General features: G+C 44.6%; 1 protein-coding gene across 1 annotated transcript; it reads left to right on the top strand.

Annotated features, from left to right (window-relative positions):
- Window positions 1-1942: 1942 nt before the first annotated feature.
- Window positions 1943-26174, top strand: ASB9 (ankyrin repeat and SOCS box containing 9). The gene is given in 7 exon segments (XM_037821849.1): window positions 1943-2208; window positions 9196-9275; window positions 15251-15358; window positions 18806-18956; window positions 20279-20413; window positions 22780-22971; window positions 25982-26174. Coding segments are annotated over 7 exon segments (885 nt in total). The 5' UTR covers window positions 1943-2114; the 3' UTR covers window positions 26107-26174.
- Window positions 26175-26866: the final 692 nt, after the last annotated feature.

Here is a 26866-nt window from a genome sequence, read left to right as displayed (position 1 = left end):
TGGTTGACTACACAATAAAGCTTTTCTCTTCTCGAAATCCTGGTGACATGGCATTGACTTCTGTGCACAAGGGGCAAACTAGCCCACTTTTGTGGCAACCAAACTGAATCATGATGATTTTACTAAGAAAGAATGGGTGATGGTTTCCAGCTTCTCCACTATACCCCTGTAAGTACTTGTAATTCAGATTAGGTTGGGAGTACATTTCTCAGTCTGTCAAATAAAAATGATATTCTTTAAATCTTTCCTGATGCAGTGGTGAAGAATTTATATGCTTATGCCCTTCTCAGTCATGCAAATAGAGATGGGGTAATTTGGCACTGTTTAGCCCAGTTTTAAATGAGCATCACTTTTTTTTTTAATTGAAACATCTTTTGAGGTAATTGTAGATTCACAGGCAGTTGTAAGAAATAGGACAGAGGAAGCTCATGCATCTTCTACCCAGTTTCCCCTATCTGGAATATCTTACAAAACTCTAGTACAATATCACAACCAGAACATTAATGGTACAGTCCACTGATCTGATTTAGATTCCCTTAGTTTTTCTTATACTCGTATGCATGTGTGTGTCTTCACATGTCTGTGTTTTGTTTAGGTTCTTCCAGTTTATCAGGTGTGTATGAGCATACCTTTTGACTCAGTGTTTCTACTCTTAGGAATCTCTCCTCCAGAAATATTTGCATATGTGCACAAAACCATATATTCAAAAATATGGAACTGTAGTGTTTTTGTAGTAGTAAAAAAAAGGGAAGCACTCTGCCTCCATCATTAGGGAAAGAATATGGAATAGGAACGCTATGCAGTAGTGAATAAAGAAAGGAGCATAGCTAGATACGCTGAAATGGAAAGATCTCCAAGACATTACAAGTGTGAAAAGCACAGAATAGCATGGTAATATAATGACATTTATGTGGAAAAAATTGTAAAAGGATAAATGTGTATACACATGTATGCAGGCAATGCATCGTAAACCCTCCTAGCGCTGTTGACAGTGGCTGAGATTCTTAAACCAGAAACAAGGAGGCTGCATCTTTGGCATTCAAACAAAATTCTGCTATCATTTCACAGCCAGACTAACCTTGAAACCAACTCAGAACCTTCTCCCACTGGAAGATAATCCTCTTCCACTTGGAAGACAGGAACAGTGGGAGTCTAGGGTTGGCAACTAAGCTGAACCAGCACCCAGGGGCTCTGTGAAACTGGTTTATCCGAAAAGACACATACAGAACACCCAGATATTTTGTAAAGACCACGAAACCTTAATAAATGAAAACTTTATAATTAGCAATCGGAGAAAGAGAGGTCTCTTCCACCCCCTCCCCCATGCCATCCAGAAACTCATTTTCCCAATAGCAACCCATTAATTCTTTACTGAGAAGTGCAAATGTGTGGAGGAAGGATGAAGGACAACATTTAATTAACTCCTTGCAGTCGAAAGGGAAAAAATGAAAAATTCTTTCCAAACATGCATTTCTGTGACATATAGACACATTTTCTCATAACAAACTCTCAGCAAAATTGAAACCACATGTGCAGCTGGCCGAGACTTGCTGTGCATGTTTCGGAGCAAGCAATTCTGCAGGGCTGCAGCAAAACCGGCTTTCTCAAGCTCTTGGGGGCTGAGGCTGGTCTCAATCAGAAAAAGTAACAAACAGATCTCAGCAGGGTGAACAACGTTGGTCTCAATCAGAAAAAGTAACAAACAGATCTCAGCAGGGTGAACAACGTTGCAGCAAGCTAGCCGTTTCCTTCACCCCCACCCTAGTTCAAGCTCCAATGTTACCAACTTTGAGTTTCCTTCCTGATAAACGCCAAAGCTGCCTCACTGGTCTCAGTTTGGGAAAGGACGTGACATCAGCAATTTTGTAGGCTTGGGGCTTGTGGGGGCTGTTGTGGGCTTTGGCCGGCCTCCAGCCAGCTAGGTGGAGCGGGTGCGGGTGCGTGGGCCTGACCACAGGCCGTGTGCACAGATTACCGCGGCCGGCTGTACTGTTCCCGGCAGCGGACCGTCGGAGCAGGACGTGTGCAGCTCACACAGCCACCCGGGCTGGGATTTCCCAGGCGCACGGGGCGCATGGAATTTGGGCTTTCCTGAGCAACTGAAGGGGCGCACAATGGCTGGCGAACGAGGGAGCAGGAACCGCAGCAAGCCCCTGGGGCCAGGAGACTCTCCAAACACCCGGCTCCTTTCAAGCCCACTAATGGGGGGTGAGTCACCGCGGCTGTGGAATGGGAGCACCGGGGAGGTTGGCTAATGGCTGGGGAGGTGTGTCCACGGGGCAGGTACTGGTACGACGTCCATGGCTTGCAGGTACACGCACCCTTTCAACAGTTTTCACCTGTACCCCAGAGCCCTATGGACGAGGATAATGTAGTTTTCACAAATTATTCTCCAGCAAAAACTTCAGCTCCAAGGAACTGATCTTTGTGGGTCCAGTGCATCACTTGTTAAATTGGAGGTTGAAAAGTTACTTATAATTAGGAAACTTTTTACTGCGAAACCATTTCTTCTATTCAAAAGCCAGAGGTATTTTTGAAACCTAGGGGCTGGGTTTATAGATGATATTTAAACATTGCCTACTGATTGACTCATTTTAAAAGGGGATTTTTTTTTTTCCCGCTTTGGAGAAGTGTCTTACAGGTATGATTCTTAACCTGTTGGGTGGTGTCTTTGCTAATAGTTTAAAAGTCCCGTGTCCCCGGCCACTATCCCAGCCCTGAAAGCATTCAGCTGGTACCTGCCAGTTATTAAAACGATTCTGAGAAACAGGTTCAGGCAGTAAAGGAAAGATCTTGGTAGGCTGCCCACAACACTTGCTTAGTTGTTTACTACAGAGACCTGCAATCGGCTAAGATTTATTAAATCCCACAGGGCAGGTGCTGAGAAGGGACAGCACAGAAAAAATAAAAATTGAAACGCCTTCCCTCTGACCAATTGAGCAGACCAGGCAAATTCATTCATTTATTTATTCAATTTTGCTCACAAAACGAGGAGAGCACTCAGCAGTGAATAGGATTTGGATCCACAGAGGCAGAACTGGATTAATCTAAGCAGATATGTTAAGCATGAACTTGGGAGCCTAGGAAAAACAGGTGGAACCAAAAAAACATGTTTTAGAAATAATTTGATAAATAGGTTTTTAAAGCAACAAATAAATTGTTCTGGGAAAGAATCAGTAATTTGGTTGACCTCTGCACAGTTATTTTACAGCTAAGTGTTATGTTTGTTTTTATTTCCTCATGGGTGAGGGGCAGCAGACTCTTTTCACTGTATAGGGTTTCTTAAGGTCCTAATCCAACCTGGGTGGGGTGGGGAGGGGTGGGGGGGGTGGGGGTGAGCAGACATCACAGTCCAGGGATGGAGCTTACAAAGTGCAGACATTGTCTCAGCTGGAATGCAGTGTCTTAGGATGTCTAGGGAGGACAAGTTTGGAGAGGTGGAGCCTGATAATGGCGGTTAACAAGCCAGGTGGAGGAATTTAGCTTTCATGAAGCAGGGAATTGGGAGCCGCTGATGGTCCTGGAGCAGAGCCCTGTCAATAAGCAGGATAAATAACACTGAGTAAATTAATCAAGTAGTCACACTCGGGATGGATTGTGGAAGGATCACAGGAGATTCTTGCACTATTCCACTGGTTCAAACTTTCATGAGCATCAGCATCACTTGGAGGGTTTTAAAAAATGCAAACGAGTGGGTGCCATTTGAGTTTCTGATGCAGTGGAAGGTCGGGGGTGGGCCCTGGGAATCTGAATTTATAACAAGCTCCCAAGTAATGCTTGTGCTGGTCCCGAGGGGCCACACTGAGAACCACTGCACTAATCCAAGCCTGAAACTTAGATTTGGATCAAACTTTGAAAACAACAGAGAAAGGGAAACGATGGGTGATATTTCAAAGGAAAACAAAATCAGGCTCTGTTGCTTGATTAAATATTGAGGCCCAAGGAGTGGAGGCAGCCAAGATTGTAAGGTTTTTGAGCCTAAATTAATGTCAGATAAGGGAGCTCACTAAGAGAGAAATTGGGAAGGCCAGGTGGCTTGGCAGCGGAGTGAAGAATGGAGGGTGAGAAGTTCTGATTTGAACATCAGCGTGACAGTGACATAGCTGATGCACAGCATGATGATGTGGGCCTAAGGCTTGGGCACGAATACAGGTCAAGAGTCAGAGGCCCGAGAATGTTCTGCAGAGGGGCTGTGGCTGAAACCTCAGCAAAGGAGAAATTGTCTCAGGGCCAAGTGCTGAGGGCTGAGGAGGGGACCCTGGGATGGGCCTCCAGAGGGCGACGGAGGACTGTCGTTTGGATAGAGAAGCTGGAAGATACTTGAACGCTGTAATTCCACAGGGACTAAGAAGTTTTCAAAGGAAGCCACAAGGCCGATGCCGGAACACCTCTGCTCTCTTACCCGCTTCTTCCCCGTGCCTGACTGGCAAACTCCTACCCACCTTCCACACCCAGATGAGCCGCTGCCTCCAGGAAGCCTTCCCAGACTTTCCTCTCCCTACCCAAGAGGAGTGGTTCTCTCCCTGCTTTGCACCAGTTCTGTCTCCTCGACGGAACCTCAATTATAGCTGGGTTGCGCTTCTTTATGTTTCTGACGTTTTGACCTTCGTGAAGTGTGCAATGTGGAATGCGCAGCATGCTGTTTGCAAATGGCTGGGCCGAGAACGCAGCTCAGGTGAAGCGTGTCCCCAGGACCTGGCCAGGTCGGAGGGAAGGTAGGAACCCGTGTGGTTGATCTGTTGCACGCTGCTGCTCCCTCCCCCACCTGAGGCTTCTCTCCTCCACCTTTGGAAGAAAGGATATATGCAGATGGACAATCAAGCCTTCAGAGTGATTTGTTTAATGCTTGACTCCCCTGCCCCGGGAATGGGGGAAAAAAAGTGTTTGCCTCCCCTCCACCCTGAAAATACCTACTCATGGAAACTTTGGCAGGTACATTGGAGGATAAACTGACAACAACCCATAATCTCACCGGCCAGGTAACACTGTTACCATTCTGGGTGTCTGTCCTTCAGGTTTTTATCTGCAGACTCACACCTGGGGGCATAAATTTTGATTTGTAAAATTGAGCCAATCTGTAGTGAGTCTTCACAGTGAAACAGAAAATACGCAGGAACAGTCACTGAAAGAAAATAATTTCATTCTCTTATGGTGGAGTTTTAGATACTGGGGCAGCTAAGTGGGGGAGAATTTTCTGGAGAAACTTTCCTGATCAGATAGGCTGGGTGGCAATTTGAGGTCACTGTGGAGAAGGCAGCCCCTTACCAAATGAGCCCAAGGCAGGTGGGGGGAGGGAGAGAGAGAGAGAGAGAGAGTGTGCCTGAGAGGTCATGAGGTCGTGCCTCAGTGAGCCTTTCAGGTTGCCTCGTTTCTGACCATGAGCCTCGGTTTCTCTTTTGCTCCTCCCTTTGTCCTGGAATCAAGCCAATGTCCCTTGTAGTCTGAATCAGCCTCCACCCCAGATGCTCTCTGGTGTTATTGGGGCTTATTGCACCCCTTATTGCACCCTAAAGACCTCAGACAAATGCTCCCACCCCTTGGAGCAGCCTGACCTCTCTTTTGTTCCCCTGACCTTGCAGGCTGTTCCCGCACGGGGAGATTTACACTGCTGCCCAGCCCTGACCGGGGGCTCTTGGTTTCCTTAATAACTCTCTTAGAATGTATCAATTGCCCCATTTTAAATCATGTCTAAAATAATGGAAAATTTGAAAATCATTCCAGAAATTGCAATAAAAATGAAATGGCAGCCTTTCTGAGGTGCTGCAGGGTTGATGAATGCACAATTTATAAGTCCCCTGAACGAAAGGTGAGTTCAGTGGTGCTAATTGGTTTCGGCAGGAGTGCTCCCAGCCCGGTTTTAACCATGGGCTACACCGCAGGATCCACTGCGTTGCCAGCAACCTGTTTGGCTTCTATTTGTTGGCAGTGAAACCAACAGACCCTCGCTGAACAAGTCCTGGGGAGTTTTCTGTAACATATGCCAAGGACTTGGAGAGCTCGGGATGTACAGATAATGACCCTTGGTTTTCAAGGACTTTGATGGGGCCAGTGGAAGAGGGGATGGTGACCTTGAGTCTCCCCTTCATCCATCAGATAGTCTCCCACCGTGAGCGTCGTCCATGTTCTGGGAGGAACAGATCCTCTGTCCTGCTGACGCTGATCTCTCCAGCTGAAGTTAGCAGGAGGAGACTGGAAACTGCGTTTGGGTTTTCCTGGGCGTGCACTGTGCTTGTAGCTCGTTGCCTGCTTGGGGTGTGGGCTCTAGAAAACCCTGGAGAAGCATCTCCCAGACCCTCCCAGGCAGACCCTCATTTGGTTTATACAAGATGCACTTCTTAGCCATCTCTTGAGGGTTTTCAAGAGCTAAACAGAGGCTGTTGGACTAACCTATATCACAGATGATGGTGTTTGCACATTCCGTGCTTTCTGGGTGATAGAAAAAAAGTCAGCCTATCCACTGTCACAATTTTAAGCTTTTCCACAATCACTCGGTTGTTCTGAGACCTGCGAGGGCTAATGTCCTCCTGTAAATTCGAATTGGGTTTTGGCTTTGCGAAGACCTGAGTTTTCTTCGCGGCAGGAGCACGGGCGTTCTGTGACGGGCTTACCGAGCTCTGGACTGAAATGACTTTAAGTTAGAAGGGGAACCTCACACCCCGCCGAGGGGAATGGAACCTGGTGCAGCCGCTCTGCAAAACAGCCTGGCAGTTCCTCAAGAGGTTAACCGTAGGGTTACCCTATCATACAGTGATTCCACTCCTAGGTGTATACCCAAGAGAATTGAAAAGGGGCATCCCACACACAAGCCTGTACACGCATGTTCATAGCAGCACCATTCATACTAGCCGGAAAGTGGACACAACCCCAGTGTCCATCAACTGATGAATGGATACATAAAATGTAGCAGACCCATACAATGGGATATTACAGTAAAAAGGAATGAAGTCCTGACTCATGCTACAGCATGAACTTGGAAAACATTATGCTCAGTGAAAGAAGCCAGACACAAGAGGCCACCTGTTGAATGATTCCCTTTATAGAAAATGTCCGCAGTAGGCAAATCCATAGAGACAGAAAGTACATGAGAGAGAGAGAGAAAAAAAGATACAGATACCTAGATACGTAGATATTAACATCGACAGCCCCTCACTATGTGTTCCAGGCACATATTGTCCTGTTCAAAGACACAGGCTGTCTTTGTAAATGCTACTTTCTAGTGCAAGGGTGCAAAACTCCAAGTAGCCTTTGTTTTTCTCTTGGAGAAGTACCAAATTATTTACTCTAAAAAGAGGGAGCAATTGTTCCATGATGAATGAGCAGAGAGTAAACCCTAATTTAGTCTACCCTTGATAATATGTTTGCATCATTTTTATGAAATCTGAATGGTGTTACACTTTAGGCCCCAAATCACCTGCCTAGTCTGTTCAAGCTGTCAACCCTAATCATCTTAGGTAGTTTTAAGAAAGGTTGAGGAGTGTGGCTGCTATATTTTTTTAGCAGCCGAGCACTTGGAAGGAAAAATGGATTAATCACTATACGGATGACGATCCATTAGGGTACATTTGCAAGTCTACTTAAAACGTCTCCCGATTGTGTCTCACTCGATTTGGTGTGTATGGTATTTTGCATTATCAGCACCAATAGGATGGAGTGAGTCATCCTTTTCATTCTAATTTGGAGTGAAGTCTTTGCATATTTACAGTCTAGAGTTTAGGTCCCAGGCCCTAGAAACAGCATTATTTTTCTTGAGAGAATTAGGGAGGAATTAGGCTATTCTCCTGAGAGAATGCTGTGCGGTAACTCAGTTGAACATCAGGTTTTGGACGTACGAAAAGCCATTTTGCTTAAATCGCCCTAAGCACCTTGGTGACTCCAGAAGGAAGGCCTTGGCTGGGTGCTGTGTAGGCGGGCACGTCCAGCTTCCACCTCCGTGCTAAAGGCTTAATGAATCTATCTGGAAGGATGGTCGTTTGCTCACCGGGACAGATTTTCCAGGGCATTGATGGCTCCGGGTGGCAGGCAGGCCTCCGCCAACACGTGTTAATTGCAAAGTGCTCTTGCTGCCTCCTTCTTGGCTTTTCAGTTGCAAGGGATGGGGGCGCTAACCCCGATGCTCCAGCTTGTCTCGGCTTGTAGGAGATACCAGCTCCTAGGTGGGGCGTTGCCACCATCAGGCCATTCTGCCTTGTTTGCATTTAGAGTTTCCTGAAGCTGGCAGAGTTGGCACAGCAGCAAGTTCAGGCAAGCCTCCCAGGGGCCTGCTCACGTTCTGACTTCCCGTACCTGTTTATCCAGGAAATCAGACACAGCTTGCGATGACAGAAATCCAGGTCTACATGGCATTTAGGTTACACGCATGCTCAATTAGAAAGGGAAAGGAAAATAGCAGTGGTTATGGGATGTAATCAAGACCCTGTGTTTGGTGTTCGGGCCAGGTAGTAAGAGTAGCTGATTTGCATTGAGCTACAGGTAAGTATATTGCTGACCTCACTTTTCAGAGAAGGAAAGTAAGGCTCAGAGCTTATCCGGGGACCCACAGCTCAGAAGAAGTCAAGCATGTCTGAATTTAGAACTTTCTCTTAGCCACATTGGCACACTGCCTTTGGGGGGAAAGCCCCTGTTGCAAAAAGGCAAAACCCCTGTTTACGAGGTCAGACTGAACTCTGATTTGTGCTTGATATTGGGGTTGGAGGTGATCCTTAAATAGACTTGGTTCTCTTTAGGGTTGATTCCAAACCTAATGATGTGCATGCAATTACTTAAGTGTTTACTGCTATTAGTACATGAAACTGTTTGCTGAGATGCCAAAGTTTGTATTTCATGGAGGAAACTAGACTGATGACCACAGCTTAACACCCTGATGCTGATAATTAGCGAAGCCCTCACTTAACTAAACGGGCCATTTGCCTTCAAGACCAATGTGTGAATGGAAGTATAGCAATCTGTCACTCCAATCTATCTCTTGTCCTCGGTTTGAGCACCGCTATAGCTCTTCCTCTAGCCATCTAGACATTTAAAATTAACCATGTACAAGAAACATCAATTGAGGGGAGAACTGCTGGCCTCTGGGAGTTTGGTTGAGTGACCATGATGGCTCCATCCAGAACCCATTGGGCTCTTACCAATGGGCGAGGATGACCCCCGGGTTCTGCCATGCTTTAGAAGGATGTAACCTGTCCCTCCCTCTCCATACAGATTTTGTGTCCGATTGGTCTCCCATGCACGAAGCTGCGATCCACGGACGTCCGCTTTCTCTGAGAAACCTCATCAGCCAGGTAGGTTTTTGAAAAAAAAAATGGTAAATAGTAAGTACATCCTATTGCTTGCCACACTGAGAAAAAAATTCATGGCTTGATACTAACATATAAATTTCCTCTTCAGCAAAATGAGGTGAATCCTATCGTGTCTTACCATTTCTTTATTTGCTGGCACAACACTAGAGTTTAGAATAATTGTCTGCACACAGTAGGCCTGACAGTAAATGCCTGTTGAATGAATAAGGAGCAGGTAAGTCCATTCAAGTTGCCTTCACTTTGTTCAATAGACTTTGTTCTTGAAAATGATTGTATAAAACAGTGGTTCTTAACTGGGGCAATTTTGTCCCCCAGGGGACATTTGGCAGTGTCTGGAGACATGTTTGGTTGTCACCACTGGGGAGAGGGATGCTACTGGCATCTAGAGGCCAGGGATGCTGCTAAGCACCCCACAATACATAGGACGTTCCCCCCACCCCCATCAAAGAATTATCTGGCCCCAAATGTCAGTTGTGCCAAGGTTGAAAAACCCCGATGTAAAATAAATGCCAGAAAATGTTTTTTTAAAAATAGAATCTTATCATTTCAAGGCTATTTTTCCATTCCGTTAGATCTTCAGTTGACAGTGGCTCTGGCAGTTTGATTTTAGTTTCTCTGCTCCTCAGGTGTAATTTCAAGTACACATTAATTTTGAATTTTGCTGGTTTGAAATGGTTGGGAACCTGAGCAAAGGCTCTTTGAAGAAAGCAGTTTAAATCACCGTTCAAAAATTCTAATAAAGTTTTGTTTAGAATGTTCTGATCTCTAAAGAGATTATAGATTTTTAAGCCAGCAGCTCTTAGCCCTTTCTGTTCATGGACTTCCTTGGGAGTCTAGCCACCCCTTATGGACCCCTTCCCAGAATAGGGTTTTACCATGAGAAGGATTTTCTTCTCATGGTAAAAGGGTGGAGCACAGGAGGGCAAGCCCATGCAAGAATACTTCAGATCTTGCCTATGTCACATTGACTAACATCCAACCAAGTCACATGACCAAGTTGAAATTCAGGGGTCAAGGAAGTACATTCTGTCAACTGTGAAGTCATGGCAAGGGTGTGAATCTATTACACTATTGCAGGAGGGTAAAGAATTGAGACAAAAAATTCAATTTATGTAGATCAGTTTGAGATAATCAACATAGATGACCTGTGTAAGTTACCTAGTCCAATTAACTGTCATCACAAATGGCTTCTGTTGCTCTTATTCAGATAGGCACTTCAGACAATCAAAGAAAAATGGAAAACACTGTTACCAAATTAAACTTAAATTTTAGTAAGGGGGATAAAACAAAGCATTCAAATGGTTATAAAACAAAGTAAGAGATAACAGAATTATAAAGAGAATTCCTAGTAAGTCCAAGAAGGAGGAAACTGAATCCATAACTAATCATTCTATATCATTGCTTCACATTAGAATAATCTGAGGTGTTTTTAAAAATAACAATGCCTGGGCCTCACCCCAGATATTTTGATTTTGGCTAGGGTGGGGCTCATGCCCCACCTGTTACACTTCAATAACAATTTACTTAAAAAAAATAAAACAATAGCAGTTTGTTCGGTCAGCAGAAAGCAGTTAAGGCATTTGTTGGCCAGGGTACAACCTGAGTTTGGTTGTTTTCAATCTCGAGTGCATATTAGAATCCCCTTGGGCTGGGCTGGGCTGGGCGTCCTTGCAGATACTGATGCCTGACCCCCCCACCCCCCAACCTTGGCCCTGTGATTCTGAGGCAATTTGTCTGCAGTGCGGCCTGAGCATCAAAACGGTTTTTAAGGCTCCCCAGGTGATTCTAATGCACAGTCAAGATTGAGAATACGGTCTCATTGTGAGCAGGTGGTGAGGCCCGGCTTTTCAGTTCCTAGATAAAGCTCCAAATTCTGTCTCCTCCAATCCTTAAAGGGCTAATCCACTTTCCGGGAGGAAACTAGGAAAGATCCTGGCATTCTGATACATCAGCTTGTTAGGCTGTGGCATCTGATTGAAGGCTAAGAGACAAAGAAGAAGAAATCTCATATACTAATAATTGCCTAGAAGCTACTGAGTGGCTTCTATGTGATAAGCCTTTGGCATGCATCATCTATTAGTCCTCCTAGCAACCTTATGAGGTAGGTACAGTTGTCCCAATTTTACAGCCAAGGAAATGGAGGCTTAGTTTGTTAGGGAAGTAACTGTCCTGAAGTCACACAGCTGGTTAGTGGTGGTGCCAGCATTTGAAATTGGGACTATGTTACACTCTTGCTGAGGTCTCAATCCTAGGTATGATACAAGATGGCAGAGCCATTAAGAGAATGAGGGTTGGTAAGACAAGGAGCTCTTTTCAGGGAGAGGTTGGTTTATAAAGGCTGAGTTGATGTTGTTAGCTGGGTCTCTAGGTGGAATGTCTTGCGGGGAAGTAGATACAGGTACCTAGGGTGGAGACTGCTATTTGAGAGTCATTTCACACACACACACAGGATTGAGATGAAAGAAAAGGATTTGAGGACAAATCCTTGAAAAAATAGCTACGTTAGCAGCGTAAGGAGGAAGAGTCAGTGAAGGAGACAGAGAAAAGGAGGTCAGAGGTCAGATATAATTCCCAGTGGAGCTGTGTTTTAGAAGCCAGAGGAGAGGTCATGGATGGGATGAATATGTGGTAAATTCATAGGAGGAAGGAGGTGGAGGACAGAGAAATGTGGATTGGATTCACTGGTGACCTTTAAAAGCAGTTGAGGCAGGATGGTGTGGGTAGAAGATGAGAGAATGGGTAGAAGGAGAGAGGATGAGAGGAGGCTCTTTTTGAGAATCAGGGGCAGTGAAGGGAAGAAGCCTTTTGGGTGGTAGCTTGGCAGAAGATCAGGATGGAGGGATGGGAAGACTTAGAAAGCAAAAGCAAAGTGGGCCTGAAGACGGGCTGGGGAACGATGCGAGAAGGTGGATGAAGGAAGGTCACGGGCCTGGTGAAGGGGCTTGGCAGAAGATCAGGATGGAGGGATGGGAAGACTTAGAAAGCAAAAGCAAAGTGGGCCTGAAGACGGGCTGGGGAACGATGCGAGAAGGTGGATGAAGGAAGGTCACGGGCCTGGTGAAGGGACTTGGTGAGGTCAGGGGCTACCCGGGGAATGGGGGGTGGTTCATGTGATTCTTCCTCAAAGAAAGGAGCAAACAGAAGAAGACTGGAGAAAATACAGAGAGAGTTCAGGGTTGAGAGAAGGGGAATGTTGGAAACTCACATCAAATGACTTCACTGTCCTTGGTAAAGTAGGAAGGGAACAGTGTGTTCAGATGAACGTGAGTGACGCGGGTTTTCATGACCCCCCCTTTCTGCTGAGTGTGTAGAAGGAAGTGGTAACTCTGGGGATAAGACAGCTGGAAGGAAATAGCCTGGCCTGCTTTGTGGTCAGTTTGCCCAGCCTGGGTGGGCATATGATTTGGGGGCTGGGACAGAAGGCTGCCAGCTACTGAACTCTTATGTTGCCCATGGGTGTCCTGATATTGCACAGCCCCAAGGACCCACCAAGAGGACCTTCTGACCACAGGCTGAGATAAGGGAACAATTGATAATGGAAAACTTAAAAATAACTTATTCAGTCAACCCCCTGTGGGCCGGACCCTGTGTGAAGTCATGGGCTCAAAATTACCTTACAGTATTATATGATTCAGATGTGTTGCCGATTCAGACAGATTGCCACAGTTCATCCAAAGTAGAACAGTAGATGGGTGATGATCTAGAAATAAAGTCCTAAATTTGCAAAGGGAACCTTAATTTAAAGGAACCTCTTTGTAGTGGGTATGTGTAACATGTGGTGCAAACTTTTTGGATTGTGAATCATTTCTTTGTTGCCTTTTCTTTTACCTGGATTTATGTAGAAACTGCTAAATGCTGGTTTAAAGGTGGCAGCTATAACTGGAGGAGTGTGTTTATAATAATAGAATACCTAGTAAATCAGTCCTTTAAAGGACAGCATTCTTTCGTTGTAGAGAGTAAATACAGTTCACATTTTGCTCTGAGTTTCTCTTGTATCCTGGCAGTGTGAGTGGAAGAGATCAGGCAAATATAGAGCATTGAGAGGGAAAAAAAGGATTTGGGGACAAATCTTTGAGATGATGCCTACAATAAAGTAATAAAATCATAATTTCAATAATAAAATCAAATAGCAGATGCCATACTGTAAAGCCCATGGGGAGTTCTTATGAAGGGATAAATGCAATAACTCCAATTTTTCTTAAGCCAGTGGGTCAGTAAACATTTAATAAGTGTTCATTGGATACCAATGGGATTTGAGGTTATGAAAGAAGGGAGAGATACAGTCCCCGTTCTCTGGTAAATTGCAAATAGTAGAGCCAGTGTGGCTAAAACACACAGGTGAAATGTAACAAATAATGACTGTTCCAGTTTGCTAATGCTGCTGGAATGCAGAAATGGATTGGCTTTTATAAAAGGGGGGTTATCTGGTTACACAGTTACAGTCTCAAGGCCATAAAGTGTACAAGGTAAGGCATCAACAATCGGGTACGTTCACTGGAGGATGGCCAATGGCATCCGGAAAACCTCTATTCGCTGGGAAGGCACATGGCTGGCATCGGCTCCAGAGTTCTGGTTTCAAAATGGCTTTCTCCCAGGATGTTCCTCTCTAGGCTTCAGCTCCTCTTCAAAATGTCACTCTCAGTTGCTCTTGGGGCATTTGTCCTCTCTTAGATTCTCAGGAGTAAAAGTCTGCTTTCAAAGGCTGTCTCCAAAATGTCTCTGTAAGCTGCAGCTCCTCTCTCAGCTCCTGTGTGTTCTTAAAAGTGTCCCTCTTGGCTGTAGCAAGCTTGCTCCTTCTGTGTGAGCTTATATAGGGCTCTAGCAAACTAATCAAGGCCCATGCTGAATGGGCAGGGCCACACCTCCATGGAAATTATCTGATCAGAGTTATCACCTACAGTTGGGTGGGCCGCATCTCCATGGAAACACTCAATCAAAGAATTACAATCTAATCAACACTAATACGTCTGCCCACACAAGATTGCATCAAAGATAATGGCGTTTTGGGAGATATAATACATTCAAACCGGCACAATGACTTACCACCCAGGTCACAAAATGGAAAAACAGCAAATCGCAGCCTCCTCCAAAGCTCCCCGCCACACTGCCTCCCTCTACCATAGAAGTCACCATTATCCTGACTTCCTGTCCCTTCTTTATAGTTTTAACTCTTATGTACATATTCTTAAGCAATGTAGTTTAGTTTGGCCTACTTTTGAGCTTTATATAAATGTAATCATTTGGTGGGTATTATTTTGTTTCTTGCTTCTTTTGCCCACCATTATTTTTTGTTTCTGGATTTTGGATATCGTGAGCCATGCTGTTGTGAATATTCTCGTGTGTGTGTCCAGGTGTATATTTCTGGAGTGTATGTACCTGAAAGGGCAGTGTGGGGTCAGATGCAGGTGTGTCTTCAACTCTAACAATACTGCCAAATTGTTTTCCAGAGTGGTTGTACCATATTACATTCCCACCCTTCTTTTTTTCCCTTTTTATCTTAACTAGAGAAATTGTGGGCTTATAGAAAAATCATGCATAAAATACAGGGTTCCCACATACCACTGTTATGAGTGCCTTGCATTGGTACATTTGTTACAATTGATGAAAGCGCATCCTTAAGATTATACCATTATTAACTATAGTCCATGGATTTCCTTAGGATTCACTGTTGAGGTTGTACAGCCCCATGGATTTTGTTTTTTAAAATATTATTCTAGTAACATATATCCAACCTTAAAGTTCCCCTTTTAACCACATTCAAATATATAATTCAGTGCTGTTAATCACACTATGTTGTGCCACCATCATTTTTTTTTTCATCATTGTCAACACCTCGTAGCATCAGACTTTGAGTTAACTTTTAAAAGAATAGTCGTAGTCCTGGAATCATGGCTGAAAAGCCACCCCAGGGCACTGACACTTCATACTCCTTACTCTGCCCATTCCCCCTCCTCCAGGGTTGGTCCGTGAACCTCATCACAGCAGATCGCATGTCTCCACTGCACGAAGCCTGTCTCGGAGGCCATCCCTCTTGTGCAAACATTTTGTTAAAGCATGGAGCTCAGGTAAGTGCAGCTCAGATAACCTCTTAGGACCCAAGAATGAAAAACGACTATCTGTGTCCTTGTGAATAATTTCCAGCACTTTCGATTGGCCTAATTTGAAATATCAGACAAAAATAAGAGTGTTATGTCCATCGAGCTTGTTTGCTCCAGTGATAGGTGAAATCCTGAATATTTAGAATTGATATTTTCTTTATCAGCTACTACTAATAAATAGCTGTCTGGCGGCTTCTGTCTTCTTTCCTAGGAGTATAGGAAGGTAGCAGGCTATCATAGAAAGCACATAAAATGTGGCCTCATTAGACCTGAATTATGGTCTCGGCTCAGCTCTACTGCTTACTAACATTGTACACGTGGATATGCTAGCCTCCGAGCTGAGAGTCTACATCTGGAAAAAAAGGGGGAAATAACGCAGAAGTTGTCCAGCTTATTGTGGGATTGTGATGATTAAGAGAAATGAGGTGTACAAATATATTTGGCTACATAAATTACTGTTTTGGGAATGAGAATCAGGGTGGCATAATGAGACTCTATGGAAGGAAGATACAAAGCAAGTGAATTTTAAAGTAGATACCCATAAGTCTTCCATTAACTAAGGTCCCCTCATGCACAATAGTGATGGGAAACTCTGATTAGGATGTTACATCAGGGTTTCTCATATTTTCTCAACCAACATTTACTGAACATTTATTATGTGCCTTACTCTGGATAGAAATTTATCCTTTCATTGGAGAGACACCCAGGTAAGCAGATAAATTTGAGACTGTAACACATGGGGCTTCCACAGATAAACCCTGGGAATCTCAGGCCTCCTAATACAATAGAAGTTTCTTTCTTGCCCAACTCCAGCTGCAGCGTGGGTGCTCCCTGCCAGGCGGCTCTCTTCCACGGGTGCTCCAAGGACGCAGGCTCCTTTCATCCTGTGGCTTGGCTGTCTTGTACAAGGCCCTCCCACATTTGCCCTTCAGGTAGTTGGAAGGGGAAAAGAGCGTGGAGGTTTGTGCATGGAAGGCTTTTCGGGGCCAGTCTTGACCGTGATATAAATCACTTCTGCCCGTCTGTTGGCCAGAACTCAGGCCACATCTAACTGCAGGGGAGGCTGGGAAATGTAGTGTGGCTGGGTGCCCAGGAGATGGAGGAAATAGGTTTGTTGAATGCCTGGCAGTCTCAGCCATAACAGGCAGTTATAATACAGTGTTTTTATCCATTAGTTTTTGCTGTGTGACAAACCATCCCAGCTTAATGGCTTACAACGACAGCCATATATATCTACCTAATAATTCTTTGAGTTGGCTGGACAGTAGTCCTGGGCGGGGCTTGTGCAACTGATCTCAGCTTGACTAGCTGATGCATTTGAGGTCAGCTGGGTGGGTCAGCGTGGCGTGGCAGCTGATGGCCTTGTCGTTTGGGGTGGCTGGGGAGGCAGGGACTTTTCTCCAGGTCATCTCTCATCCTTCAACAGGCAGCCCGGGCTTGTCCACATGGTAGCAGGGATTGCAAGAGGGCCTGCCCCTCTGGTTGTTTTGCATGTGCCGCTGTCGCGTTGGCCAAAGCAAGTCACCTGGCCAAGCCCAGCTTTAAGGAGTAGAAAAAGTCTCTGTCTTGCAATGGGAGGAGTTGCAAGCCACATTGCAAAGAGTTGTGCATAACAAGATAGGAAGACTCTGTGGAAAACTAATACAGACAGGATTGTTGGGGGCACCTACAAATGTTCCTAACTCCTTTTATTTCTGAGAGGGAGTGAGGGAATCTAAAGAGGTGGGCTGGGGGAAATGAGGGGCTTCCCGCTCAACGGGAACAGCAAGTGCAGGAGCCTTGACTTTAAGTAGTTCCTTCTGGCAGGAAGATAGAGTGGGCTGGAGAGTTGTTGGCCAAAGCATGGTCAGCCTTGTTGTCCATGCCAAGAAAATGGGCTTTATCCTGAGATCAGTTGAGATTTTAGGCGAGTGCATGATCAAATCTATATTTTGGTTAAGAAAACCTCTCACACTTGGAAACAAGGCCAGAACTAAGGTGAGGCCAAGAGGCACCTGGTGCAAACTTTAAGGAGGTGTGCACTCTCAGGGTCGTGGGGCACTTGTATGCTCCTGAGAGTGAACGTCTCCTTAAATTTTGCACCCCAGGTGCCTGCTGTTGTGTTTCACTCTAGTCCTGGCCCTGCTTGGAAATAAAGCATGACAGTGACTTCATGTCCTCACAGTATATCATTGCTTAACAGGCTCACCAAAGAATTGTTTAACAGTATAAAAGAATGCACCTGCATTTGGGTTTGCTATTTAGGGATTTGATTATGGCTCAAATGCTGTGAAATTACAAAGTTGACCTGTAAATTTCTCATTTGATTTCTAACATAAGAAAAGTTAGCCCCAAAAGTTACGGTTTTATGGTCCAGTAGGGCATGTGTTAGGGTTCTCCAGAGATAACCGAAAGGAGATATAAATATACATATATGTAAATATTAAGAGCTTTATTATAGGAATTGGCTCATGGGACCTTGGGGACTGGCAGATCTGAATTCTGTAGGGCAGGCCACAGGTTGAAAACTCAATGAAGGTGACTTTGAATTCCCCATGAGAAGTCGCACGTTGGGAACTCAGATGAAGGTGACAGGATAAGCTGGCTGGCCAAAGTAGAGATAGAAATTCTTCCTTTTTCCTCTCTGACTGCTAAAATCCTCAGGTCTCCCTATAAAGCCTCCGACTAGTTGGGTGGTTGGGTGAGGAGACGCCTTACATTGCTGAAGGCACTCAATCTCCTTTGTTGAGTGGAGAGGTGATTGGCCATATCTCCAACCAACTAACTTCTAGACATACCCTCCCGAGAACAATCAGGCCAGTGCTTGCTTGACCAAACAACTGGATCCCATCACCTAGTCAGGTTGACACACGACATTGACCATCACAGGACATTAACCAGTTTTGTATCTATTAGTACATTTATTTTAGCACTCCATTGACTGATTATATAAATCTCCATTTCTCACCTTCTCCTTTGAACCAGCCTGACCATCTTACTGGTTCCCTCATTAATTAATGAGTGGAATACAGTCTTCACCACATGTTCACTCTAAATTTGTATGAGAGTCATGTTTTTAAAAATTTTTTAAATTATACTTTAAGTGAGGAAACTGGGGTGGTGCGGGATGGGGTCTGGGAGGGAAGGTTTAAAATAAGGAGATTAATTTGTAAGCTACTGAAATTATCCCAACTAGTTTCGAAGTTCATGGTCCTGCATGGAGGAGATAGAACATTCAGGAACATCCTTGGGGCTTTACATTCCCTGTCTTGTTGAGTTTTTCACAACAGCCTTATGGATAGGTGTTTTTCTCCCTCTTTTATAGCTGTGGAATTTAAGGCTCAGAGATGTTAAATAGCAACTCAGGAGTGGTGGAATCTGGGCTTGACCTAGGATGCCCACTGGCTGCCTTCATCCTGGAGCTTTTCTTTCCAGGTGAATGGTGTGACTACAAACTGGCACACTCCCTTGTTTAATGCTTGTGTCAGTGGCAGCCAGGAATGCGTGAATTTGCTTCTGCAGCACGGAGCCAGCCCCTACCCTGAAAGTGATCTGGCATCCCCCATCCACGAAGCTGCTAAGGGAGGTAAATCCGTGGAGAATTTCAATTTCTGCCCATACTTCCAGGCACATCTTATTGTTGAAACAAAAGAGGGAAGAAGAGGAGGTATAGTTTAGAACAGCAGTTCTCAAAGTGGGGTCCCAGGACCAGAAGCCTCAGCATCACCTGGAAACTCATTAGACAGTGCAGAGTCTCCGGCCATACCCCAGACCCCCTGAATCAGTGTTTTAGGGCACTTGGAATGTTGTTTACTGCGATATGCCAGGCACAGAACCTGGCACATAGCTGACTCGCCATCAATATTTGTGATCCGTGTATTGTTGAATCCATGACCCTGTAGGAATCAAGTTATTTTATAAAGCAAATTATAGCCTGCTGTTTAAGGGCCTTAAAGAATATTGTCTCAGGGCCACCTAAGTTTGCGAAGTGAAACACACGGCTTTCAAGTTTTTGAACTATAACATGTATATATGGTTTGTGGGCATTTTCTTTTCAGAAAGCCATAGTTTCTCGGATGTTCTTAACTCTGAGACAAAACAATAAAATTAGAAGTTTTGCTTTTCTTTGCTAGTCCTCCTCCCCCCTCCTCCTCCTAACCTTGCCTTGCCAGAGGGCTTTTGGTTTCCCCCAAGGACTCTCCCAGAGGGGTGTCCTGTGGTCCTCAGAGCAGCCCCATTTGACTGGGGCATCCCGTATTATAATTACCTTCCAAAACATTGACTTTTATTTATTGAGAGATGTGCTCATTCTTCATGTTCACTGGGCACATAGGACTAGACAGGTATAATAAGAGACACACCAAGGTGCAATGTTTAAAGTATGATGTTCTAGACCATGGAAGAGTGATTTGGCTTTGACTGAACCTAGTGGGCCTGGCCAGGGCCCGTTCACGTTGGGTTTGGCAGCGTCTTCTAAGGTCCACCTGTGCCTACATGGCTGGTTGCTCTCAGGTGTGCCGCTGGCAAGGTTATACGTTTCCTTCCCTGTCGTGCCCTCTCTCCTTCAGGTCCATCTTCAGTCCTGCCTCCTCCATATGGCTCTCCCCAACTCTCCCTTCAGTTTCTGTACTGCATTACAAACAGATGAAACGAGATGGTCGGTCGCTGGTTGTTTACCATGGGCTAATAAATTCAGGTGAATTCTACCCATAGCTGTAGATCATGTCTTGCCAACCCATGAACTGCTGGCAGTGTTTGAAATCATTCCATGTTCAAAGTAAAGGGAATGGCTTTCAGTTCCCTGGATAAGTTGCTGACAACTTTAAACATGCAAAAGATGGGGACAGTGGTGTTTCTCTAGCTACGGGGAATTGTGCTGTAACTCCCGTCTCTTGCCTTGGGCTACAGGCCATGTGGAGTGCGTGGAATCTCTTGCAGCTCATGGGGATGACATCGAGCACCACATCAGACACCTGGGCACTCCGCTGTATTTGGCTTGTGAAAACCAGCAGATAGCCTATGCCAAGAAGCTTCTGGAATCAGGTAAAAACAAAACAAAACCAAGGAAAGAAAAGGAAAAGTCAATTAAGTGTGTTTTAAAGATCTTTCTATTGCAGCAGAGGAAGGAGTATGGGCAATGAAATCGGATAAGATCAGGGTTCATGTTGACCATATTCCCACGGGGAATTATTTTAAACTCTTTGAACTTCAGTTCTATAACTTGTAAGGGGAGGATAATGAGGATGGTGATAGCAAGAATACCTCCCTCCCACAGTGGTCCTCAACATTTGTTAGTTCCTCCCGCCTTCCTTCTGCCTCCCTCCCTCCTACCAATCATATCATTAGCCCCTGAATAACTTGCAAAACTGCTGGCTTTGGGCTGAGTCTTCCTATTTGGGGTCTCCTTCACCAGTTCTCTTGGATTTGGATGCCCCATTTTTAGTCCATTGTAAATACTGTGTTTTCTTTGAGATGGCCTATGTACCATCATTCCTTAGCACCTCCCTCCTGTTGGCCAGGCCCTTTTTCAATGCCTGGGACACCATGTCATTGCCTCTTTAATTATCTGAGTTCTGTTTATCCTTTAAGATTCCAGTAACAAATCCCTCCTCTGAATTCTTATAGTTCTTATGGCTTTCTACTCATTGCGGTGAATTAGGAGATTCATTTTCTCATTCTTTTTCTTTCTTCCCTTCCTCTTCCTCTCTCCCTCCCTCCCTCTCTTCAATAACATGTCTATGTTCTGTTTCCCTAGCTAGAGTTTAAGCTCCTAGCCAGGAAAGGGCCAGGTTTGGCCTTCCTTACAAAGCCAAGAACAGTAGAAGAACAATTTGGTTGCCATTTGTTGACTGGATGTAGATTCCCATTTCACTGGGGGGACAGGGGCTCAGGCAAAGCCGCAGGGCCCCACATGGCAGTGAGAGCCAGTTTGCGGGTCCAGGTGGGGGATGACTGAGAGGGGAGGTGTGAAATTGTGTGGGGACGGGCCTAGGAACCCGCCTTACTCTTGACGAGGAGGACTTTGGGGCCTGCCCTGTGATCTTGGGGTTGGCCATCCCAATCAAGGAAATGTCTCCCACCCCGCAACTTGATGTTTTTTTTTTAATTCAATTTTATTGAGATTATTCACATACCACACAGTCATCCAAAGTGCACAATCAGTTGTTCACAGTACCATTATATAGTTGTGCATTCATCACTACAATGAACTTTTTTCAATTTTAGAACATCTTCATTACTCCAGAAAAGAAATAAAAATAAAAAAGAAACTCAAATCCTCCCATACCCCTAACCACCCTCACTCCATTATTGACTCATAGTATTGGTATAGTACATGTGTTACTGTTGATGAAAGAATGTTATAATACTACTAACTGTAGTATATAGTTTGCAGTAGGTATATTTTTTCCCTATATGCCCCTCTATTATTAACTTCTAGTTATAGTGTCATACATTTGTTCTAGTTCATGAAGGAGATTTCTAATATTTGTACAGTTAATCATGGACATTGGCCACCACAAGATTCACCGTTTTATACACTCCCATCTTCTAACCTCCAACTTTCCTTCTGGTGACATACGTGACCTTTCCACCACATTCACACACCATTCAGCACTGTTAGTTATTCTCTCAAAGTGCTACCGTCATCTCTGTCCATTTCCAAATACCTAAGTTCAACCTAGTTGAACGTTCTTCTCATAATAAGCAATCACTCCCCATTCTTTAGCCTCGTTCTATATCCTGATTACCTATATTTCATGTCTATGAGTTTATATATTATAATTAGTTCATATCAGTGATACCCTGCAATATTTGTCCTTTTGTGTCTGACTTATTTCACTCATTATAGTGCCCTCAAGTTTTCTTCATCAACCTGTTTTTTTTTTTAAGACAGTTTTGTTCATGTACCATACATTGCATCTTAAGTAAACAATCGATGGTTCCCTATATAATCACATAGTTATGCATTCACCCCACAACTTGATGTTTTTTAAACAGTTCAAACCACACGGTTCCCGGGTCCCAGGTTTTAAACCCCACAGTGGCTGCTCAGCATGTGAATCTGGCCTCCTGGTGTGGACGGGGCTGTGCCATGTAGCCTCACTCGGGTCCATCCTTCACATCCCTGGGGTTTTTCTTATGGCTCATGCCTATGTGTTGTTCTCCAGGTTGAGTGTTTATCTCTGGGTGCCATAGCTCATGCTGTAGTCTCAGTCATGCTGTAAATTGCCCCCCCCACATAGATTATTAAATGAGGAACAGATCCCCCTTTCTTGGGAGAATTGCCATGCTCACTGTGGATCCCCTTTCCTGAGGGAACGTTGAGGCCCAGCGCCTCGGGAGGGTGGGTGGCTGCCCTCTGCCTTCTGGCTGACTGACCCCCTTCTGTTCTTGTTGCCACCACTTAGGAGCCAGTGTGAACTGAGGCAAAGGTCTGGAGTCCCCCCTTCACACAGCGGCCAGGACGTCCAGCGGGGAGCTGGCCCTCCTGCTCATGGACTTTGGAGCAGACCCCCAGACTAAAAACGCAGAAGGCATTTGTCCTGCAGAGCTGCTGCCTCTGGAGAGCCCCCTGACCCAGCTCTTCCTGCAGAGATCAGGTGCTTGTCCTTTGTCAGAACTAGGCTCCAGTTAGACCCCTGTGGCCCTGGTGGGAGGCAGGTACTTGCCAAGTGCTGCCTTCTGATCTTCTAGAAAAGCCTGCTCCGCCATTGCCCCATGTGGGCGAGTTTCAATAATTTACTAATCAGCGAGGTATAGTCCCGGCTATATGCTGTTGTTTGGTGTGTTGGAGACAGGCTGGCTTGTAGGACCTAATATTCACATAAGGGACATGCCAGTTTTCAAAGAATTAAGATACTGTTTCGAAAAGGTAATACTAAGTTTATCTAAAACAGACTTTAGAATGATACCGCAGAAGCCTCTCTGAGGTTGTGTGCTGGTCCGTGAGGTCCACTCTTAGTGCACTGCAGGTGAGCAGAAAGCCTAGGCATTTGGTTTCTGGGTGTAAGAGTGCAGCTAATTAAGAGCATGGGGTGTCACTTTAATGATTCGCCCCAATCTGAAGACATTTGCTGTTGTAAATTAAGAAGCACTGAGTGTTCCTTCCTCCATAAAGAACTACTGATGGCCCTGTCCCCAACCACTGGTCGTTGAGGTGGAGTGGAGTGTGAGGTAGCAGGTGTACCCCCCTGGGCTGCCAGATCAGGGTGGGCTGGGCTGGGGAGCAAAGGCCCCTCGTGAGTCCCCTGGGTGTGGACTCTGTTAAGTTTCAGGGGTCCTGGGACTTTGAAGCAGGCTTTCCCTATCAGAAAGATTCTGATGTCTATACCCTGGTTATTTTCTCCCCACTATTATACCCACTGATAATGCTGCAGCAATTTCTGTCTGCGGGTGTCTTTGCCATCACATTTTGTGTCAGGCCACCTGTTTCTCTGCACCCAGGGATTAAGTAAATCACTGTCCTCTTTCAGTGGCATGGTGACAGGAAAATATTACGTGAAACTCAACCATGTTTGGAATTAGGCTTTGCATGGATGTTTGGAGAGGTGGGATTTTTCCCTCCTTTCTGTCCATGAGAGCTGCTGATTTGGCGGGAAGTGACAGGATTCCAGGATATTGTCAGCCCACCCCCGGATGAGCATTTAAAGCAGTGTTTGCTCATGGATGCCATGAAAACTAAAAATGACCCTTTCGGACCAGCCTGACAGGGGCCACCCATGGCTGTGCTTTGGTAAAGCATGCTAAGTGTTGTTGGGAGGGGAAAAAAGAAAAAAGCAATTGAACCCCAAAGGAATATGCCAATCCATAAAGATGGAATTAGCTGATTTGATTATTGAGCAAAGCAAAATGCATGCAGGTCGCCAGCAAATGGCTACCAAGTTGCAGTGGATTTTCAGCTCTATTTATACGCTATTAAAGCTATCATTCTACATCATCCTACCTTTGGTAAACAGTCAGCAGATACTCAATTCGCATCAGTAGTTACATCGGGCCTCCTCTGACGCTCTACTTTTCATCATTCTTCATCAGGCCTCCTCTTCTGACGTTCTGTTCGCTCATAATTCTTTATCAGGCTTGCTCTGACGTTTTGTTTTTCATAATCCTTTATCAGCACCTCCTACGGTGGCCCTTGACGGTGTCTCTAGCACATATGATTAGTCACATCCTTCAACCTTCCTCGGTGAGGTTAGATTACCATCAGTTTCCCCACAGTGTACTTTCCACAGTTTATTAATATATGCCTTGTGTGCACTCAACATAATCTGGAAGGCTCCTGGAATTCCAACAGGGTCCTTCTCAATGTGCTCTCAGGGCCTGATTTAAAGTGCAGAATGTATGTATTTGATTGTGTTTGTGTTTATTTCTAGTTCTCCTTGTTCTCTATCCCCTGAGAAACATGTAACTGTTTGTCCTGTAGTTTACGGTGACACATTAGGGAAATAGAGGCCACCCTATCCTTTGAATTATATTCTCAACCCCGGTCGCACAATAAACTGACTTGGGGCACGTTAAAATCCTCCAGATCCCTGGGCCCCACCCAAGGATAATTGAAACAGCATCTCTGGGCAGTGGGGCCAGTATCCAGTGTCCCTGTAGTTTAAAGCACGTCCCCTGTCCCCTTGTTACCTGTGCCCCACCCCCCGTGATTCTCCAGTGCAGTCAGGATTGAGGACTGCTGCTGTATGGAATTCTTGAGTGTATCGTTTCGGTTTTTTTTTTTTGATTTTTATTTTTAATAACCCAACGAGAATTCCCATCACAATTTGGGGCGGGAGGTGGGGGCATGGGGAATTATTCCCCATCCTTTTACCCGATAACAGAGTTTGTCAACCTCAGCACTAGAGACATTTGGGGCTAGATGGTTCTTTGCTGTGGGGGGCTGTCCTGTGCATTGTGGGGTGTGGAGCAGCTTCTCTGGCTCCCTGACTGGATGCCAGGAGCACCCTCCCAATTGTGACAACCCAAACCGTTTGCAGCTATTGCCAAATGTCCCCTGGGGCCCAAAGTAAAACCCACCCCTCCCGTTGAGAACCACTGCCCTACAGTGTCAGTGCAGGGGGGGTTCCCTGTGTAAGGTGCCTGCCAGTCCACTTGTCACCCACGTATTGAACCACTGGGATCGTGCTGAATACAGTATATTAAAGCAACGATGACTTCATAAGATAATTGACACTTATTTGAATATCAATATGGCTCAAATTAGAAAGTAAAGATGTTTGCATCTAGAAATACGAACTTTTTTTTTTTAAGGTGAAAGAAAAGAAAGCCATTAAACATTGAATTTGATTCTCATTATTGGAAATTTCACGTGGCTGAGAAATTCCAAAATTCACGTCTTAAGCCTCTGTTAGGGAGGCTAAGCTTTACATGTCCTTCACTCTTTTCTAAATTAGAACCTAACAAGCTCATTTTCAATTTGATACCAGAAGAAAGTGAATGTGGCCTAAAAATGCCTCCTAAACCAAACAAAAGATGCAGGAAATGGTCTTGTAACAGTACCATATTATTTGCTCTATATCTTGTATGCTTAAAAAAAAAAAAGGAAAAGAAAAACGAATCCTAGATCAATAAAATAAATGTGTGCCCTGTCTTGTGACTTTTCTCCAGGGCCCCCTTCTCTGATGCAGTTGTGCCGCCTGAGAATTTGGAAATGCTTCGGAGTCAGGCAGCATCATAAGATAACTGGACTCAGCCTACCAGAGGAGCTGAAACGGTTTCTCCTACACGTTTAAATGTTCCCAAACATCAGGCAAAGGCAAACATGATCAGGCGTTGTAACCATTGAAATTTTAAAATAAAATTGGGCGTGTAGAGCTTGGCTGGTTTTTTCAATTAGATTTTTTTTTTTTTTAATTTTAATATATTTTATTTAGTCTACTAGATCCAAAATAATATTATTTCAATATAAAATCAACATTAAAAATAGTGGTATATTGCATTCTTTTTTGGTACTAAGTCTTCTAAATCCAGTATGTATTTTTTTTTCTTTCTTTTTTTTTTTACCAGAAAATCTTTTTTTTATTACAACAGATACAACTCACATTTGACTAGCTTTGTTTCCTCTTTCCCCTCCCACAGCCGTGTTCACTGGGCTTTTTCCTTATGATGGAGCAATCAGTGTACTTTCTGCACACATGGACTTTTTTTTTTTTTTTTTTAATCTTCATTTTATTGAGATATATTCACATACCACGCAGTCATACAAAACAAATCGTACTTTCGATTGTTTACAGTACCATTGCATAGTGGTACATTCATCACCCAAATCAATCCCTGGCACCTTCATTAGCACACACACAAAAATAACAAGAATAATAATTAGAGTGAAAAAGAGCAACTGAAGTAAAAAAGAACACTGGGTACCTTTGTCTGTTTGTTTCCTTCCCCTATTTTTCTACTCATCCATCCATAAACTAGACAAAGTGGAGTGTGGTCCTTATGGCTTTCCCAATCCCCTTGTCACCCCTCATAAGCTACATTTTTATACAACTG

This window comes from Choloepus didactylus, chromosome X (assembly GCF_015220235.1).
Source record: "Choloepus didactylus isolate mChoDid1 chromosome X, mChoDid1.pri, whole genome shotgun sequence".
In the NCBI taxonomy this organism is placed as follows: domain Eukaryota; kingdom Metazoa; phylum Chordata; class Mammalia; order Pilosa; family Megalonychidae; genus Choloepus; species Choloepus didactylus.
The sequence above is the reverse complement of the archived record's forward strand: the minus strand, read 5'-3'. Positions and strand labels throughout refer to the sequence as shown.